The sequence below is a fragment of the Notamacropus eugenii genome, chromosome 1, assembly GCF_028372415.1.
Source record: "Notamacropus eugenii isolate mMacEug1 chromosome 1, mMacEug1.pri_v2, whole genome shotgun sequence".
Classification (NCBI taxonomy): domain Eukaryota; kingdom Metazoa; phylum Chordata; class Mammalia; order Diprotodontia; family Macropodidae; genus Notamacropus; species Notamacropus eugenii.
The window spans coordinates 91,978,674-91,997,190 of record NC_092872.1 but is presented as its reverse complement, the minus strand read 5'-3'; the positions used below and the strand labels follow the sequence as shown (position 1 = coordinate 91,997,190).

At 35.6% G+C, this 18,517-nt stretch overlaps 1 protein-coding gene across 3 annotated transcripts in view; it reads right to left on the bottom strand.

Moving 5' to 3' along the window:
• Nucleotides 1–18,517, bottom strand: part of PARN (poly(A)-specific ribonuclease) — a 187,148-nt gene that overhangs the window by 146,320 nt on the left and 22,311 nt on the right. For all 3 annotated transcript variants that reach the window (XR_011967137.1, XM_072609539.1, XM_072609548.1), the window contains exons 12-16: nucleotides 17,991–18,047; nucleotides 15,214–15,291; nucleotides 3,310–3,353; nucleotides 481–523; nucleotides 1–76 (exon numbers count right to left, since the gene is read on the bottom strand). Coding sequence is in view for 2 of the 3 variants with exons in the window: in XM_072609539.1 (XP_072465640.1) it covers nucleotides 1–76; nucleotides 481–523; nucleotides 3,310–3,353; nucleotides 15,214–15,291; nucleotides 17,991–18,047 (298 nt within the window). In the remaining variant the exon portion in view is untranslated. The remainder of the gene's footprint in view (nucleotides 77–480; nucleotides 524–3,309; nucleotides 3,354–15,213; nucleotides 15,292–17,990; nucleotides 18,048–18,517) is intronic.

Here is an 18,517-nt window from a genome sequence, read left to right as displayed (position 1 = left end):
CAACTTTAGGGGGGTTGAATGGTGCCTCTTTCAATCGCTTTTCCAGTTCTGCAAGGGATGTGTTGTTAATAATATCCTGCAGAGGGAAGCAAAGAACAAACGATTATTATGTATTGTATTGGATAACTATATCTGATGACAGTTAACTACTAAATATGAGTGCTACCACCTTATGTCCTTTAGTGATACAGCTGTCAAATTTACTAAATATGCTAAGCAGGCAGGTTTTATATTTAGTATGTCAGATATAGCTATAATCAGTATAAGTCTTTCTGGATGAGCCTATTTCTACAGTACTATAGTGGGTAATGGTATGGCAAAATTATGCCTTTGCCACAATACTTAATCATTTCAATCGTATGATAGACACTTGAAAAATGTCAAAAGGCTACAAAAATACCTCAGTTACAAAAGGTATCAGTTTTTTTTAAACAGAAATATTGTGAAAATTGGCAATCATAATTCAGATTTGGAAATTACCTTAAAAGGTTGTGTGCTTGCCATCAGTTTAGTATCCAGTAACCTAAAATTTAAAAATGGTCAAAATATAAACAAAATGTAATTGAGTACCAAAAAAAATTTAATCTATTACTTATTTGGATAGGATCCTCTCAAAATCTTAAAAAAAAAAAAAAAAAAAAAAGGCTACTGTTGCCAGATGTATTGAAGAGAACAGTTTCTCTAATCTTCAGAATAAAACATATATTCCAGGTATGTGAACACAAATTTGTTAGAAATCTTATTGTACTTTGCTAAACAGTCCATGGTAGCAATGCAAACAGAGGTATTTGTTGAAAGAGCTCTGTCTCTGTAATGTTACTTCTAGCAGTGAACTGGCATGTTCCTCTTCTACCAAAAATGTAGAGAGTACATTATGTGCAAAGCACCATTCTAAGAGCTAATGATAAAAAGACAAAATAAAAAAAGTTCCTGCCCTTAAAGAGGTTATACCACACTAAGAGTGGCATTTAAATACAAGATAATTTGATAGTAGAGAGCAGACTTTATATAGGAGGAACAGCAAAGATGGCACATGAGAACCTTTAATGTGCCAGGCGCTGCACTAAGTACTTTAAATGTATTACCTTGTTTGATCTTCACAACCACTCTGTGAGGCAGGTTTTAAACTCTGAATTAAGAGTAAGGACTCAAAAAGGGAGAATAGAAGTGGGAACATTTTCCAAGCATGGGGGCAAAGGCATGGAAGTAAGAAATAAAATGGACAGTTCAAAGAGTCCATGACGAAACAATGGATAAAGAAGATCACAGAAAATAAAGGACAACAGTGAATATATAAAATCAAAATTTTTTTGCACAAACTAAATCAATATAGTTAAAATTAGATGTGAAAAAATTTTTGTTGTGTCTCTGATAAAGTTCTCATTTCTAAGATATATAAAGATATCAATGAAATGTATAAAATGTATAAAAAGTGTATAAAATGTATAAAAATAAGAGGCATTCACCATTTAATAAATGTTCAAAAGCTATGAACAGGCAGTTTTCAAAGGAAGACATTTAAGCTATGAATAGCAATATAAAAATTGCTCCAAATCATTAATAAGTAGAAAAATAGAAATTGGCAAACATGACAAAAAAAAGAAAATTAAATCATTGGGAGAAAACAGGCACCCAAACGCACTGTTGATCAACTTTTGAAATGGTTCAACTATTTTGGAAATATCTGATACCATATTCAGAAAATCCCCTCATTGGAATACCCTTTGACTCGGTGATATCTCTAATATATCTAGAATTCAAAGAGATCAAAGAAGGAGGGAAAGGACATATATGTATCAATTCAACATTTCATAACCACTTTTCTTGTAGTAGCAAAGAACTAGAAACTAAGGAGTTACCATCAACTGGGGAACAGCAGAACATATTTATTATGGTATATTAATGCATGGAATATTTTGCTGTAAAATGATGAAAGGGATATGAGTTCAAAAAAACATGGGAAAATTTGTACGAACTGATGCAGTGTGAAGTGACCACAATCAGGAGAACAATTAATTCAGTAACAACAACACAGAAAAGACAAAAAGCCTTTGAAAAACTTATGAACTTGAATCAAAGCAATAACCAACTACTATTCCAAGGGCTAATGATGAAATATGCTACCTATCTCCTGACGGGGCGATGAACTCACGAGGCAGAATGAAATCTGTTTTGTAGACATTGACAATGTCTAAAAGTTGTTTTGACTGACTGTATATTTGTTATAGATCTTTTTATTTTCTTTCAAATTAAGGGAAGACTAGGAAGGAGTTAAAATAAATGCTTGTTAACTGAAAAATTAAAAATTTTTTTTTAAATGGCCAGCTCAGAGAAGACCAAGTAGGCCAGTCTGCCTGTATTACTGACTGTGTGAAGGGGAGTAATGTACTTACTAGAGAGGCAGGCTGGAACCAGAATGCAAAGGACTTTAAAAAGCAATCTTAGGGTTTATATTTATTTTAATCTTCTTCAGATATTTTCAACAACAATATTATCATACTTTTATATAATTTCTTCCACTGTTAACTGTTACTACCCAACTTTTCAGTTTGAATTCCTATACTCATAAATAACATTAAAGTTCTGTGAAACTTAATTAACTATAGTGCTATATGGAGGAGAAATATTGAAAATTAATTAGTATAACATAAAAACTTGCTACCTCTTACCACAGGAAAAATAATTTCAGTATATGAGTTAAAGGAATAGCATATCTAGAGCAGGATGGCTCCACTAAAGTCTCTCCCAGTCCTCAGGCAGTCAGGTCTGAGCTTCATCTTATGGAAAATAAGTCTGAGCTTTGTGTGGTTAATATCTGACCTGGCATTTCCAAAAGTAAAAATCAACTTAAATTGTTTCAAGGCACTAAAATTTGAAGGCAACGAATTTAAGAGCTAAAAACACTTGCTCTTAGCTCTTGCCTCTCTACAATGTACTCTATAAAGACTATTCAATATTTATACGATTCAATAATTTTATAAGAAATCACCATCTCAGCAAATTTCCTCAGTTCTTTTCATTTCAGAATGCATGCGAAGAGAAAAAGACAAAATACCCTCTTGCACCCTGGATTCACTGCCAACATCCAAATTGTCTTATTTTGAGAATTCTTAAAATAGGAGTTCCAAAAATAATCACAAAGTTAAAATTGTGAAACTATCAATATATTACCCAGAAGGATAGGAGTCTATCAACCTATTCTTCCAGCCCACAGTCCTATGAAATTACAGTATATATACAGTAAATTCCCAAATATATCTGTGGTAAATTCTATTTAATGTGAAAGATAGCAATGAAAAGAAAGCTCACCTGGGGAAGACACATGTTGTTACCTCCTTAAATTCATTTAAGTCCTACAATGCAAAACATCAACTCATTATACCTAGATTGACACATTCTATATTCATAATCATAAACTTATGTTCAATATGAAAAATCCAGTATCTAGAAACAACACAGGGCTTTGTCCTTCCTGTAGGAATGTTTCTAGAAACTTTCCAAATGAACTATGACACCCCAGAAAGGCACTTTAAAGCAAACAACTTTAAAATCTATTTCTGTTTGAGACTTTATTTTATAAGGGCTTTAGAAAATTCAAAATTTGGACAACAATGTGTGCTTACAAAATAATAGTACCAATGATAACCTACTGAATTAATTATACAAAAAAATCCTGATGTTTCTGAAGAAACTTTGTGAGGTTATATACTTCTATATGTCCACAGCTAAAGTAGCAGAGCATCCTGAGGAAAAGACAGGATGCAGCATGTGACAGGCCAGTCCAACCACCACCCCTGACCACAATTCTCCTCTCCAACACTGATGAAGACAGCCCGGGATGCTTAATCCAAGAATAAGGAATAGCAACACTTCTGGCTGAAACCACCCCTGTGGAGATTCAGCCCGACAACGTTTAGGTGCTTTAGCTACAACTACTGAAGACACAAAAAAGAAAGTTCTTGCTGTCAAAATCTTTGTCAAATGGTTCAACATCAGAAATTGATATGATTTTATCAGTGGAAATGACATTAAAGCAAAGATATTAACGTGTGCTTTGCTGCTTGCACCCTGAGGACCGGGGCACCTTTTCAAACTCTGACTTGCAACTGAAACGTTCTATAAGTGTCTTCGCTTTAGAATGTGAGCTCCCTGAGAGGATGGACTGTCTTACTATTGTGTTTATACTCTCAGCACTTGGCACAATGCTTTGCACAAAGTAAGTGCTTTGTAAATGCTTTATTAATTCATTCTAGATACTTCCATGTGACCAAGAAATCTGATTCTAGTAAGAGGTAACACCGTCTACCTTTATATAAGACCAAGCACATTAAGATAATGAGTTTATATCATTCAACAAAGACATCTAAAAACAGGATAAGCATTTAGAAAGCATACAAATACCTCTTCAAGACACTTGTTAGTCAGCTATGTAAAAATGTATCATCTCCAACTATTCAGGCTAGCCTGACAATTACAAAAGCAACACTATTAGGCTAGGGCTAAAATTCAGACATGTCTCCAGAAACCTCTCTGTTGACTCCCCATCTCCCATCTCCCTTCAGATATTGCAAAATGGATGTCCAGGAGACAACTTAAACTCAGAATGTCCAAAGAGAACTCATTATCTTTCCCCCAAACCTTCCCTCTTCCTACCTTCCCTATTATTGCAAAGAACACCATCTCCCCAGTCCCTCAGGCTAGTAACCTAGGAGTCAGCTTGAACTCAAGATTTACCCTCATCCCATATCCAATTTTTTGCACAAGGCCTTTCAATTTCACCTTTGCAACATCTCTCCAATATTCCCCATTCTCTCCTCTAACAGTGCAACTGCTCTAATGCTGGTTCTCATCACCTCACGTGTGGTTTACTAGTTTGCTAATAGGTCTGCCTCATATTTCTCCCCACTCTAATCCATCTTCCACTCATCCACCAAACTGATTTTCATGCAAAGCACAGGTCTGATCATGTTACTATTTAACTATTGTTGAATAACAAACTCCAATGGTTCCCTATTGCCTCCAGGAGCAAATATAAAATGCTCTATTTGGCATTCAAAGCCCTTTATAACTTAGCTTTCTCCTGTCTTTCCAATCCTCTAACACCTTAACCTCCCCCTCCTCCCTTCCCCCCCAGCATACTCTTTGATCCAGCGATAGTGGCCTCCAGGCTGTTTCAGCAACGAGATACTTGTCTCTTGGCTGGGGGCATTTTCTCTGGCTGTCCCCCACACATGAAATGCTTTCCCTCCTCAACTCAGTCTTCTGACTTCCCTGGTTAGGATTAGGGTTAAGTCAGAGGCATTCAGGGTTAGGGTTAGAGTTGGAGGCAGAGGAGGAATCCCTTTAAGTGCCAACTAAAATCCCATCTTTTATAGGAAACCTTTCCCAATTCCTCTTAATTCTAGCACCTTTTCTCTATTATTTCCTATTTATTCTGTATATGTTCCTGTATATATACATATATATGTACATATATACACACATGTGTATTTATGCATACACACACACACACACACACACACGCACACACTTGAGGGCAGGGAATATCTTTTACCTGTTTTTGTATCCCTAGTACTTAGAACAATACCTGGTGGATAGTAGGTATTTAAGATATATTGATTTTGATCAGAAAGTCTAGAACTAAAATGAGATTGCTCTACATCTGAACTAATTAGTATACATAATGACAACACCAGACTTAAAAGCCATATTCCTGACCTTATTACATTATTATTTGAAATTCTCAGTGCTTCATAGGAACAAAGCATATCCAACTATTTTTTCAAGGTTCCAGAAATGTCAATATTACTTTTATAATTAACAAAAGGAATAAACCTGAAATTCTGACTAGCTTTTCCATGACTATAGTCAACTTCACATGAAGTATAACGTGTGTGTGTTTGTCCTTCGTTGCCAAAGAAGACCATGCCATCAGAAAAATAATGACATGACTTACACTTGACTGTGTTTTGAGTGAGGAAGGGCTATGCAGGTCACCAGCCTCACTTCTCCTCCACAGCCATCTGAATCCAGTGACCAGATATTCATCAGGATGACTGGAGATGACCCAGGATGAGGCAATTGGGGTTAAATGACTTGCCCAAGGTCACACATCTAGTGAGTGTCAAGTGTCTGAGGTGAGAAAGCAGCATGAACATAAACCCAAGCAGAAAAAAATTCAGTAACAATTCTATAACAGCAATGACAGATCTACAAATGATAACCAAAATGGTCTCTAATTATATACATTCTAATAGATGCCCCCACCACCATTCTACAAAACTGAAGCCCAGAAAGGCTAACTGACTTGTCCAAGATCACACTACTTGCTCAGCACCAGGACCCAGGTATTAATGCTTGGTGTTCTACTACTCCAAGCTATATCACAGCAAAGGACATGAGATTACGTAAGTACAAAGCAACTGAACAAATGGAAATGAACCTGTACGTAATTAGTAAAGAGATGAAAGATCCTTTAGAAGGAATGCTACGAACAGCAATATTCATTTATGTTTTAAAACAACTATAACTGCTTTCTTGATTGTAACATAATGGGAACATTTCAGAAGGAATACTTCTGGCATGGGCTGGACTAGAAGGCAGCTGTGATTCCATAATGAGTATTGTGACTATAATACAGAGCAGAATTCTATATAACTACTATATAATCTACTCTAAACAGATACCAAAAAGATTTCATTATGAGGCAGTTTCCTCAAAAAAAGTTTCCACGACAAGAATCCCAAAGAAAGTATGGAGCACATGCCTCTAAAATAACTAGGAAATTAATGACTAGCTTGCATTTACATGGTACTTTAAGGTTTACAATACACTTTCCTCATTAAAAACCTTGTGCCACAAGTTGTCACAAGTATTATGCTTCCCATTTTAGATATGAGAAGCCTGAGGTCCTGAGAAATTACTAAAAACTGTCTTTCTTCTAGGGAGTTGATTTTATTTCAGATATTTTATTTATTCTCATGGTTTTCTTTTGAGGGAGGAGCACAGAACATGAGCAACATCTGACAGAGAAATAAACAAGCAGACTGACTTGTTCAGAGACACAGAACAACAGAGTCAGAACCAAACTCAATTATTCTCAGTATTTCCTAATCTACAAAGCCTAGTGTTCTTTTAAGTGTAATCTGATGCCAGATGAATTACATGCCTTCATCCAGAAAAATATTTAAGCATCTCTGTCCAAGGCAGGTTAACAGACAGCCCAGTGAACTGTTCACAATATACTAAGGACAGGAACAACAGATGAACAATGAGAAGTTCTGAGGAAAAGAATGAGCTCCATCATCCTGAAGAAAATGCTCTGGGGGAAGTGGGCGGGGGGCGGGGGGGAGGGGGAGGGCCAATGCCAAGATGGTGGAGTAAAAGCAGGGACTTGCTTGAGCTCTCCTCCAAATACCTGTAAAAAGGGATGCTAAACAAATTCCAGGGCAGCAAAAACCACAAAATGACCGAGTTAAAACTAATTTCCAGACAACCTGAAAGACGGACAGGAAGGGTCTGCTGCACCAGTCTGAAGAAAGGGCACATGCCCGCACAGACAGGGCTGGGGAAGGCCTCAGAGGACTGAAGCTCTGGTAGCTGTGGTGGTTTTCAGATCAACCCCCAAATACCAAAGACAACTAAGAAGCTCAGCAGGAAAAGCCTGTCAGATCAGCTCTGGGGAGGCAGAGGCAGAGGCAGAGGCAGGCAGAGGCAGGCAGCAGCTGCTTCTAGAGCTCTTGACCCACAGATAGTGGGAGGACCAAGCAGCTGATCAGAAGGGGGATGGCAGGGCTCTCTTTGCAGGTGATGAGCTAGGATTCTCTTGTTTTGCTCTGCTTGGATCTGGGTCTTAGTCCTGGGGCAAAAGAAGAGAGCTGGCAGGGCAGAGCTTGTGGCAGCAGTGGAAAGGGAATCCTCAGTTCCAAGGCAGAAAAGAGTGCCTGTGGCCACTCAGACCAGATCATTGGCCAGGAAAGGAGTAAACACCTCTCCTTTGATCATATCACCTTGAAAGAGCTGAAAATTTACAGGTCCCTAGAAACATCTCTGAGAACAGCTGCACAAAACTCCTGAAGTTTGGGACAGTACACCCCCCACACTGGAAGTACAGTCCTACCTTGACAAAGAGCTAAAAAGTCAAGTAATTGGCTGGGAAAATGAGCAAACAGCACAAAAAAAAATCAGACTGTAGAATCTTTCTTTGGTGACAAGGAAGATCAAAACACAAAACCAGAAGACAACAAAATCAAAGTTTCTACATACAAAGCCTCCAAGAAAAATATGAATTGGTTTCAGGCCACGGAAGAGCTCAAAAAGGATTTTGAAAATCAAGTAAAAGAAGCAGAGGAAAAGCTGGGGAAACAAATGAGAGTGATGCAAGAAAATCATGAAAAATGAGTCAACAGCTTGCTAAAGGAGACCTCCAAAAATGCTGAAGAAAATAACACCTTAAAAAACAGACTAACTCAAATGGCAAAAGAAGTCCAAAAAGCCAACGAGGAGAAGAATGTCTTAAAAAGCAGACTTGGCCAAATGGAAAAGGTGGCCCAAAAGCTCACTGAAGAAAATAATTCCTTAAAAATTAGAATGGAGCAAATGGAAGCTTATGACTTTATGAGAAATCAAGAAATTATAAAACAAAATGGCTGAATAAATTATGGTATATGAATGTAATGGAATACTATTGTTCTATAAGAAATGATGAACAGGAAGACTTCAGAAAGGCCTGGAAAGACGTATATGATCTGATGCTGAGTGAAAGGAGCAGAACCAGGAGAACTTTGTGCACAGTAACAACCACAATGTGTGAGAGTTTTTTCTGGTAGACTTGGATCTTCATAGCAATGCAAGGACTTAAAAAAATTCCCAATGGTCTTCTAAGGCAAAATGCCTTCCACATCCAGAGAAAGAACTACGAAATTCAGTCTCAGAATGTAGCAGATCACTTGTTTGTACGTATGTGTATATGTGTATATGTGTGTGTGTGTGTGTGTGTGTGTGTGTGTATTGTGTTTTGGTTTGTTAGATGATTTCTCCCACTCATTTTAATTCTTCAACACCACATGCCTATAGTGAAAATGTATTTAATATGAGTAGAACCTACACAAAATTGTGTGCTGTCTCGGAGAGGGAGGGGAAAATAATAATCTAAGTTATATGGTAGTTATTGTAGAACACTGAAAATAAATAAAATTAACTAGTTAAAAAAAAGAAATTATAAAACAAAATCAAAAGAATGAAAAAATAGAAGACAATGTGAAATATCCCACAGGAAAAACCACTGACCTGGAAACTAGATCCAGCAGAGACAATTTAAAAACTACTGGACTACCTGAAAGCCATGATCAAAAAAAGAGCTAGACATCATCTTTCAAGAAATTATCAAAGAAAACTGCCCTGATATTCTAGAACTAGAAGGGAAAATAGAAATTGAAAGAACCCACTGATTGTCCCCTGAAAGAGATCCCAAAACGAGCATTCCCAGGAACATTGTAGCCAAATTCCAGAGTTCCCAGGTCAAGGAGAAAATACTGCAAGCAGCCAGAAAGAAATAATTCAAGTATTGTGGAAACACAATCAAGATAATACAAGATTTAGCAGCTTCTACATTAAGGGATCAGAGAGCTTAGAATATGACATTCCAGAGGTCAAAAGAGCTAGGAGTAAAACCAAGAATCACCTACCCAGAAAAACTAAGTATAATCTTTCAGAGAAAAAAAGGATATATAATGAAATAGCGGACTTTCAAGCATTCTTGATGAAAAGAGCAGAGCTGAATAGAAAATTTGACTTTCAAATACAAGAATCACGAGAAGAATGAAAAGGTAAACAGGAAAGAGAAAATCATAAGGGACTTATTAAAGTTGAACTCTTTATGTTCCTATGTGGAGAGATATTTGTAACTTATGAGACTTTTCTCAGTATTTGGGTAGCTGGATGAGGGAAAATATATACATACACACACATATACATATATATATATATTTAAAGAGAGAGAGGGAGGGCACAGGGTTAGTTGAACATAAAGGGATGATATCTAAAAAAATAAAATTAAGGGATGAGAGGAATGTATTGGGAGAAGGAGAAAGGAAGAGGTAGAATGGGATAAATTATCTCACATAAAAGACGCAAGAAAAAGCTTTTACAATGGAGGAGAGGTAGGAAGTGAGAGGGGATGAGTGAACCTTACTCTCACTGGATATGGTTTAATGAGGGAATAACATACATACTCAATCAGATGTGAAAATCTCTTACATGACAGGAAAGTAGGGGGGAAAAGGGGTGGGAATGACAGAAGGAAGGGCAAATGGGAAGAGGTGGTAATCAGAAGCAAACGTTTTTGAGGAAGGACAGGGTCAAAGGAGAGAACAGAATAAATGGGGGGCAGGATAGGATGGAGGGAAATATAATTAGTCTTTCACAACATGACTATTGGAAATATTTTGCATGACTACACATGTATAACCTATACTGAATTGCTTATCCATAGGATTCAAAACTTCTTCTCCATTTGTGGTCTTCTTCAGCAACGAAGGACAAACACACACACAATGAATTGCTTGCCTTCTCAATGGGCATGGGTGGAAAGGGAGAAAACATGGAACTCAAAGTTTTAAAAACATGTTAAAAATTGCTTTTACATGCAACTAGGAAATAAGATATACAGACAATGAATGGGGTATAGAAATCCATCTTGCCCTACAGGAAAAATGAAGGGAAGGAAATAAGAGAAGGGGATATGAGGCAGGGGTTGAGAGAAAGGAGGGCAGTGAAGGGATAATCACAATGCATGCCACCTTGGGGTGAGGGAGGGAAGAGATGGGGAGAAAATCTGAGCTCAAAATCCTGTGGAAGTGCATGTTGAAAACTAAAAATGATTAATAGAAAGGAAAAAAAAAAGAAAATGTATCCCGGTTGGACCCCTAGCCTTGTTCACAGAGCCAGTCAGGGAATTGTGGCTGTAGCATTCATGGGACTCTGGTGCCTACTACTATGACCAGTGTCTTGCAGAGAGTCACTGGCATCTCTGTCCCATCCTTCATCCTCAAAAGATATGAATTAGGATATTAGACTTATACAATGTCCAACTATCTCTTTTGGTTGATCGCTATTTTGGAGCAGCTCAGCTGTCTCTTGGATCACAATTGAAACCATCTGCTATCTTAATTATCACTTACTGGTCTTGAGAAAGAAGACAATCTATGCAATTCTCTGTCATCTAGTTAAGGAAGAAAATCTTAAAGATGTTAAAGCACCTTTTAATCATAAGACTGATAAAACATCTGTTTGAAAAACAGCTGCCTTAAACATTTATACTTGAGATGAATTTTTGCCTTCAGTATTTTCTCCTTCCTTATCTTTTATCTAATCACTCATTTTCAAACTGCATGGCAATTTCACCTCAAGTATATGTCTAGTACCTGAAAGATGTTTGCACTTTCTGGAATCAAAAGGATATCATTTTAAAGAGATATAGATTACCTCTGGGAATCTAAAGATATGGAGACAGGTTCTCCCCTGTACTCCCCTTATCTGCACTAAAAACAAGACATATATTTAAGTTGTATGAATGGCTAAAGTTTGGGGAATCACAAAGAGATAGTGTTCAGAGGAAAAAATTTTCCTAATGATGCTGAAACTGTAACAAGCTGTATTTTCCCCAAAAGTTCATTCTAAATGTCTCATTTGGGAATTTTTTCCCTTCTTTCTATGGGGATAAAAAAATGCTGCATACTTTCAGTGATACCAAGCTATTCATTTTCATAAAAATTCATATTCTTAACATCGATATTCTCCTTGTAATGCTATATGACCAAAAATAATGGAATATTCCATTTCAGAAGAACTAAAACTGCAGGTGACCCACAAAGTCATGAAAAAAATATATGAAGGATTTAAGTAGGTTTCAGCATTAAATTACCAACAATTACTTTTACATACACTATATATAATATAAATATGCACAAGTGTGAGTGTGTGTGTGTGTGTGTGTGTGTGTATACACACATATACAGGCCAGGGTCACATATGTAAGGTAGGATTTGAACCCAGGTTATACTGACTTCAAGTCCTACATTCTATCCACTACACCACTGGCAGAATATCCAAGCGGGGATATTCAATGCAGTTGGAAATACGAGGTTTTAATTTGGAGAGTAGTTGAAAATGAAGATAGAGATCTGGAAATCAACTCCAGAAGTAAAAACCAACGCCACCATAGGAGAAGAGATCACCAAGGGAAAGAATAGCAAGAAGGGAACCACAAAATCAAAGACTTAAAGCTTGGAAGCACTTTGCAGGTTATCTAGTCCAACACTCTCATGCTAAGGAAACTGAGGTCCAGAAATATTATGTGACTTCCCCAAGGCCACACAGGTATTAAGTGGCAATCAGGATTAAAACCAGGATCCTCTGACTCAGGACATAGTACTTTCCAAAGAATCACCAGATTAAGACAACAGTTTTAGAGAAACAATGACAAATAGCAGCATGTCACCAGAAGAGAAACAAAGATAGTGAAGAATCTGGAATACAGTCCACTGAAAAACTGGCCAAAGGTATAAGGGACGCTTAAACTAGAAGTAGGCTGTGCTGCTTTTACAACCGAAATTGTCTCTGATTGCCAGAAAGCTGCTCACGTGAAACACTTAGTTTATGTGGCTGCCAGCAGGCAAAAATGAATATCTTTCCCCTTGATGTCAGGTAAAACTTCCTAAAACTAAAGATATTAAAAAATGGAACTGGCTACCTTGAGAGGTAGTGAATCCCTCCATCATTAGAAATTTACAAACAGAACGGGGATGACTACTTTTAAGGGAAGCGACAAAGTGAATGACTGCAATGGATCATAGGTTTTACTGGGGAGCTTTAAGTACATTCCAAATCTGAGATTCTCCAAGCTTAATCTGCAGGTAGTCACAAAATTGGCTGATATTAAAAAGAGAATATCTGTCTTTTGGGAAAAGAGTCTCACTGTACTTGTTACTGATCAAACACCTCAAGTATTGTGCTTAGATTCAATTCATTAAGCCTTTAAGAATTCAGTATGCTAAGGATGCAGTATCAGGTGGTGAATATATAAAAGAGAAAGGAAACAGATCACTGCTTTTAAGAAACAAAATCTGGAGCCAGAGAACCTGGGCACAAATCCAGGCTCACTTCTCTATGATCACTAGATGATGGACAAGTTATTCCACCTCTGTAAGCATCAGTTTCCTCATCTGTAAAGTGAGCAAGTTGAACCCAATGAGGCTTCAACTCTCTTCTGCTTCTACATATACTATGGCTCTAAATATGCTGGGGGAGAGAAAAAGTGGCTCTTGAGAGGAAGGTAGCATGAGATGAAGGAAAGAGTGCTGACTCTTGAGTCAGAGAACCCAAGTTCAAATCCTGTCTCTATAATGCTTATTTTCTATGTGACCTTTGAGAAGCAATTTAAACTATACTTTGGCTTTAGTTTCCTCATTTGTAAAGTAAGTTGTAAAACTAGTAAAGAATAATGAGATAAAAGGTTAAGGATTTCAAGGGAAGAAGACTAACATTAACAGAACTTAAAACATATTATAGCATTAATTATAAGAATCATTAAGTATTGGTTAAAAATACAAAAATGCAACAGGCTAGACAAATAAAACCTAGAAGTAAATAAATGTAGTCCAGACATGGATAAATTCAATAAACCACCAGGAGAAAAACTAGAAAGCAGTTTAGCAAAAAGCAAATTTAGCTTAACATCTTATACCATATACCATAAACATTCTCCAAAAGGAACTTAAATATAAAAGGTAAAATCATAAAAAATGGAAAGATAATAAAAGTATTTTTCACAGCTATGATTAGGGGGAAAACTGATAAGCAAATGATAGGGGAAATCATAAAAGTCTTTTAATTACATGAAAAAGCATGACAAAAGAAATAAAACTCAAAGAAAAGGAGGTATGCAGAATGAAAAGCAAATCTTTGTATCAAACTTGGGACAAAAAGCTGATATCTGAGATATGTTAGGAACTAGACATAGAAATATGACTAAGCAGTTATAGCAGTTTAAGGATAATGACAGTTCTATAAGTGGAAATAATAAAAAATAAATAACAACATGAAAAGATGCTCCAAACTGCTAATAAGAGAAACGCAAATTAAAATTACTCTGAAATTTTACCTTTCACCCATCACACTGGCAGTAATGATTATAAAAGACAGTTTAGACTGGCTGAAACTTTCTGGAAAACAACTTGGAATTATGTAAGAAAAGTTACAAAATTATTCATCAATACTAGGCCCATACCACTAGGATGGTTAGACTGATCGATTTGTAAGGTCTCTTCCATATAAAGTTATCCAAAAGATTCAAGTATAAAGTTCTCCTTGAAGAAATTAAGAATTTAAAATAGCTGGAGGAATATTACATGATCCTAGCTGGGCTGTGTCAATGTAATAAAAATGGCAATACTGTCAAAGTTAATTTATACTTTTAATGCTATATCAATAACATTATCAAAAGGATATTTTAAAGAAGTTGATAAAATATCAAAAATTCATTTGGAAAAAATAGAAGATCAAGGAAAATGATGAAAAGACTTAAGGACAAAGTGGTAATGGCACTTCTGCATCTTGAACTATATTATAAAGAAGCATTCAATCAAAACCATCTGGTATTGGTTAAAAAACTGAGAAGTAGATCAACGGGACAGTGTCAAAATGAAAGCACTCATCTTTGAGAATTTAACATATATAGAAGCAAATTTGGGTGCTTGTTAGAAAGAATCTGTTATCAAAATAAAAATGTATCAACTTCTTCTTTAAGGAAAGAAATTCCAGTAAGATCAGAAAAAAGTCTGAATAAAACCATCCAGGATGACAGAATGCATATTTTCATATCTCAACTATTCTTTTTTTCCTGAAACATCACCTACCTCTACTGTCTATCTCGTTCTATAATCAACAAACTAAAAAATTCCTATGGTTTAGGAACCAATTCTCAAACAGAAAAGAGTTAAAAAAAAACAACACTGAATGAATATTACCCCCTTGCCTTACCACTGATGTGACTTAAAACACTGTACATACTTCTTCAGTAATGTAAAGTTAAAGGACCACTCTATTCCCTAGTAAGTTCCTTTCCATGGAACACATAATATGCAAGAAAGAAACTGTGTGTGTACAATACAAAAGAATATTATGTGAAATTGTTAATAAGGATTGGCAACTTACCTCCGGTAATGGGCAGTAGAACTGGTGAATTGTATGCATGACATCCAAGAGCATATTATGACCAATAACAAGTTTGCCCTAAAGAGAGTTAGGTTTATAAAGTAACTTCTTTACATCACATTACACTATATATGGCATCAATTTCAAAGAATAAAGAAGTAGAATTCCAGTTCCATTGTAGACATCTGTTATATTTATTATGTTGTTTAGAGGGTTTTTTGTATATGTTGTTTACCTTCACAGAATTTTTTCCCTTTTCCCTCTTGTTTAAAATTTCTTTCTTATAAAGGATGGTTCTCTGGGAGAGGATGGGGGACATATTCATTGGGAAATATAGGTGACAAAAAAAACCCCAAAAGATATCAATAAAATTTATTTTTTAGAAAGGATTGTGCTCTCTCCTCCCCTAATTTTTTTTTAAATTTGGGGAGAAAGGATCATGGTAAAAAAGGATCATGTGATCCTGAGTTTTTTTTTTCCCAGACAATGTTTTACCATTTGCTACAATTCAAAGTAACTTAAAATTCTATTTGGGGAGTTTAATTTTAAAAGTGTCAAACTTACAAAAGGTGAGTGTTTTGAGTTATCAAACATCTTGTAAGAAAATCTTGAATGTACTTTTGTAAGATTGTTAATTATAAAACTTCTCCACAAATTGAGAAAAATAAAAATAGCTCTACCACAGTAATACTAAACAATAAAAACTAGCATTCAATTGTATTCAAGATGCATCACTATCATCTATGTCAAAGTTCACAAGTGGCATTTTCTAAAAAACAATTTCCACAATAAATTTTTTTCAATTTTTTAATTACTCCATTTACCTAAAAATGAAATAATGGAACAAAGCAATGGGGTTTTTTGTCTATGCAGGTGGAATACCATTTCAACAAAAACCACTGTGACATCAGCTTGACACAATAGAGTGGTGGGATTTTTTCCCTTGCCTTAGCTGACAAACTGCCCTAAAACAACTTGGATGTATGAATATAAGTTCCACTGAATTAAAACACATATTCCCAAATTCCTGTCTGTTGAGTAATTTATTTAACAAATTATGTGCCTAATATACTATTTATGTATAGTATCTCTGAGTACCTTTACAATGATAAAAATATCCTAAAACTATGACATGTTTTTCAAAATGTCTTGATAACTTAGAGGAACTTTATAAATTGGATTTTTTTCCCCATAGGATGGTTCCTGGTCCTACTGTTAAGAGAGATGTAAAATGTCATGAAAAGGAGGTGGGACAAAAAAAATGTGTAGAATTTCAATTTGATAAGTTGTTAAGACATCCTAGTTTGAAGATTAAAATGCCATCACCAAATGGAAGTTGAATGTCCATTTATACTGTGTTTTCTATGAAATTAATTTTCCCCTGTAAACTGGATTCATCTAATATGCTTTTCTCAAATCGAACAACATTGTGCAGGGTAATAGGCATATCCCTCATTACATTACCAGATTCTATAAAAAGCACATTAGATGAAAGTACTTTACAGGGGAATGTTAATTCTATAAGAAGAACTATATAAATGGGCACTCAGAGAAACTATGTTACTGTGGAATTTCATTACTTTACAGCTGAGTCTGAGGCTACATTAAAAAGAATAAGACCATAAGCTCTGCAAGGGCAGGCATCATATCTCATCTAAACTTTCTATCTTCCCCAATCCCCAAAACAGCAGAAACAGAGAGCATTCAACAAGGATATGTTGAAGTGAACATTACTGAGAAATGTTATTGCTTAAGGGTACAGTCAAGGCAATGTCATTCAGAGTACGCTTATGTTCAGAGCCTGGTCTCAAGAAACAAAACCACAGAGACACTACACTACACCAGGTAAAGAGATCCAGGGACTTATGTCCTAGGAACTTTCCTTGGCCTTATATGCTCCCTGCTACAAAGTTTAGATTTTTCTCAAGGCACATTCTGCTCCAAGAAAGGTCTCAGATTCCAACCTGTAGGCACAGAGCACCATTAATTACCTGCAAAACCTAGATGTAGTAACGCACAGAGAAATATGCTGTACTTCACCATCTGTCTATAGCTAACTGTGGATATTGTTCCAGTCTGGCGCATATCATCAATAGGAGAGGAAGAAGGGGAAAAAGAGAAAGGAGAAGAAGAGAGAGAAAGAGAAAATGTGTGTAAAACTCACCCAAGTTATCAGCACACTTTGAAAAACATGTCAAATTGTAATAAGATTAACCAATATAATATGCAAATACATTTACAGCAAAAGGAAAAATATAAGGTTAATGGAATATGCCCTCCCATATTTCCTATCTGTAGCATTTTCTACAATAAAAGGAAGGAGCAAAAAAAAATTTTTTAAGCTGCCTAACATCTTTTTTGTCAAATCCTTTGCTTTCCTCCCCAACTCCCTTACTTGTTATTGTTTTTAAACACAAACCACAGTAATTATTTTCTTTATGTAAATCAATAAAAAACAACAGAGTGTATTCCTTCCATACACTGTAGGAACAAGTTTCCATTTTAATAAAGAACCTTTCAAATTTTATATATATATATATATATATATATATATATATATATATATATATATATATATATATGTATATACATATGTATATATATATACAATTGATTAATGTCTATGTACAGATATCTAATAATTTTCCTACACATTTATCATACCAAAAGTATCAAAAATTTAAGTTTCTCTATTAACACTATATTCTGTCATTTCAATATGCTAATCTCAAGGATTTAATAGAAATTATCTAAAGGAAATGGTCTGGTTAACTTACAGAATTGGCAATGGCATGAATGACTCTAGAAAATCCTACAGCATCATTAAGTTCCTCCTATAAAAAAAAAGTCTTTGTTAAATCAACATTGGGACATACAATATTTGAAGCACCAACATTTCATACAGTATTCAATACAGAAAAGCTCTTACTCACTTTCATTTTGGGCTCCAGTGTGCTTTGCAATGTTCAAAAATAACTACTACAAAACCTCAACTGCAAAAGTAAGTAACCTTCAGCTTCAGTAACTAGAGCTAAGAAGCAACAACAAACAGCAAATTAAGTATTTGTAACTTCCACAAAAATACCTGAAATTACCCATTTGGGTAAACAGTTCTTGGACACTTCTGACAAGTCAGATGATGGTGTTGCTTCAGTCTCCTCCCTACCTGTCTCACCCTTCAATCATTTCTGATTGATAAAAAAAAATGTGCCATCTGGTGATTAAATTAAATACCACAGGAAAGTAAAGAATTTAATCATACTGAACAAATAAGGTCAAATACAAGCGGTAGTCTGTCGATCTC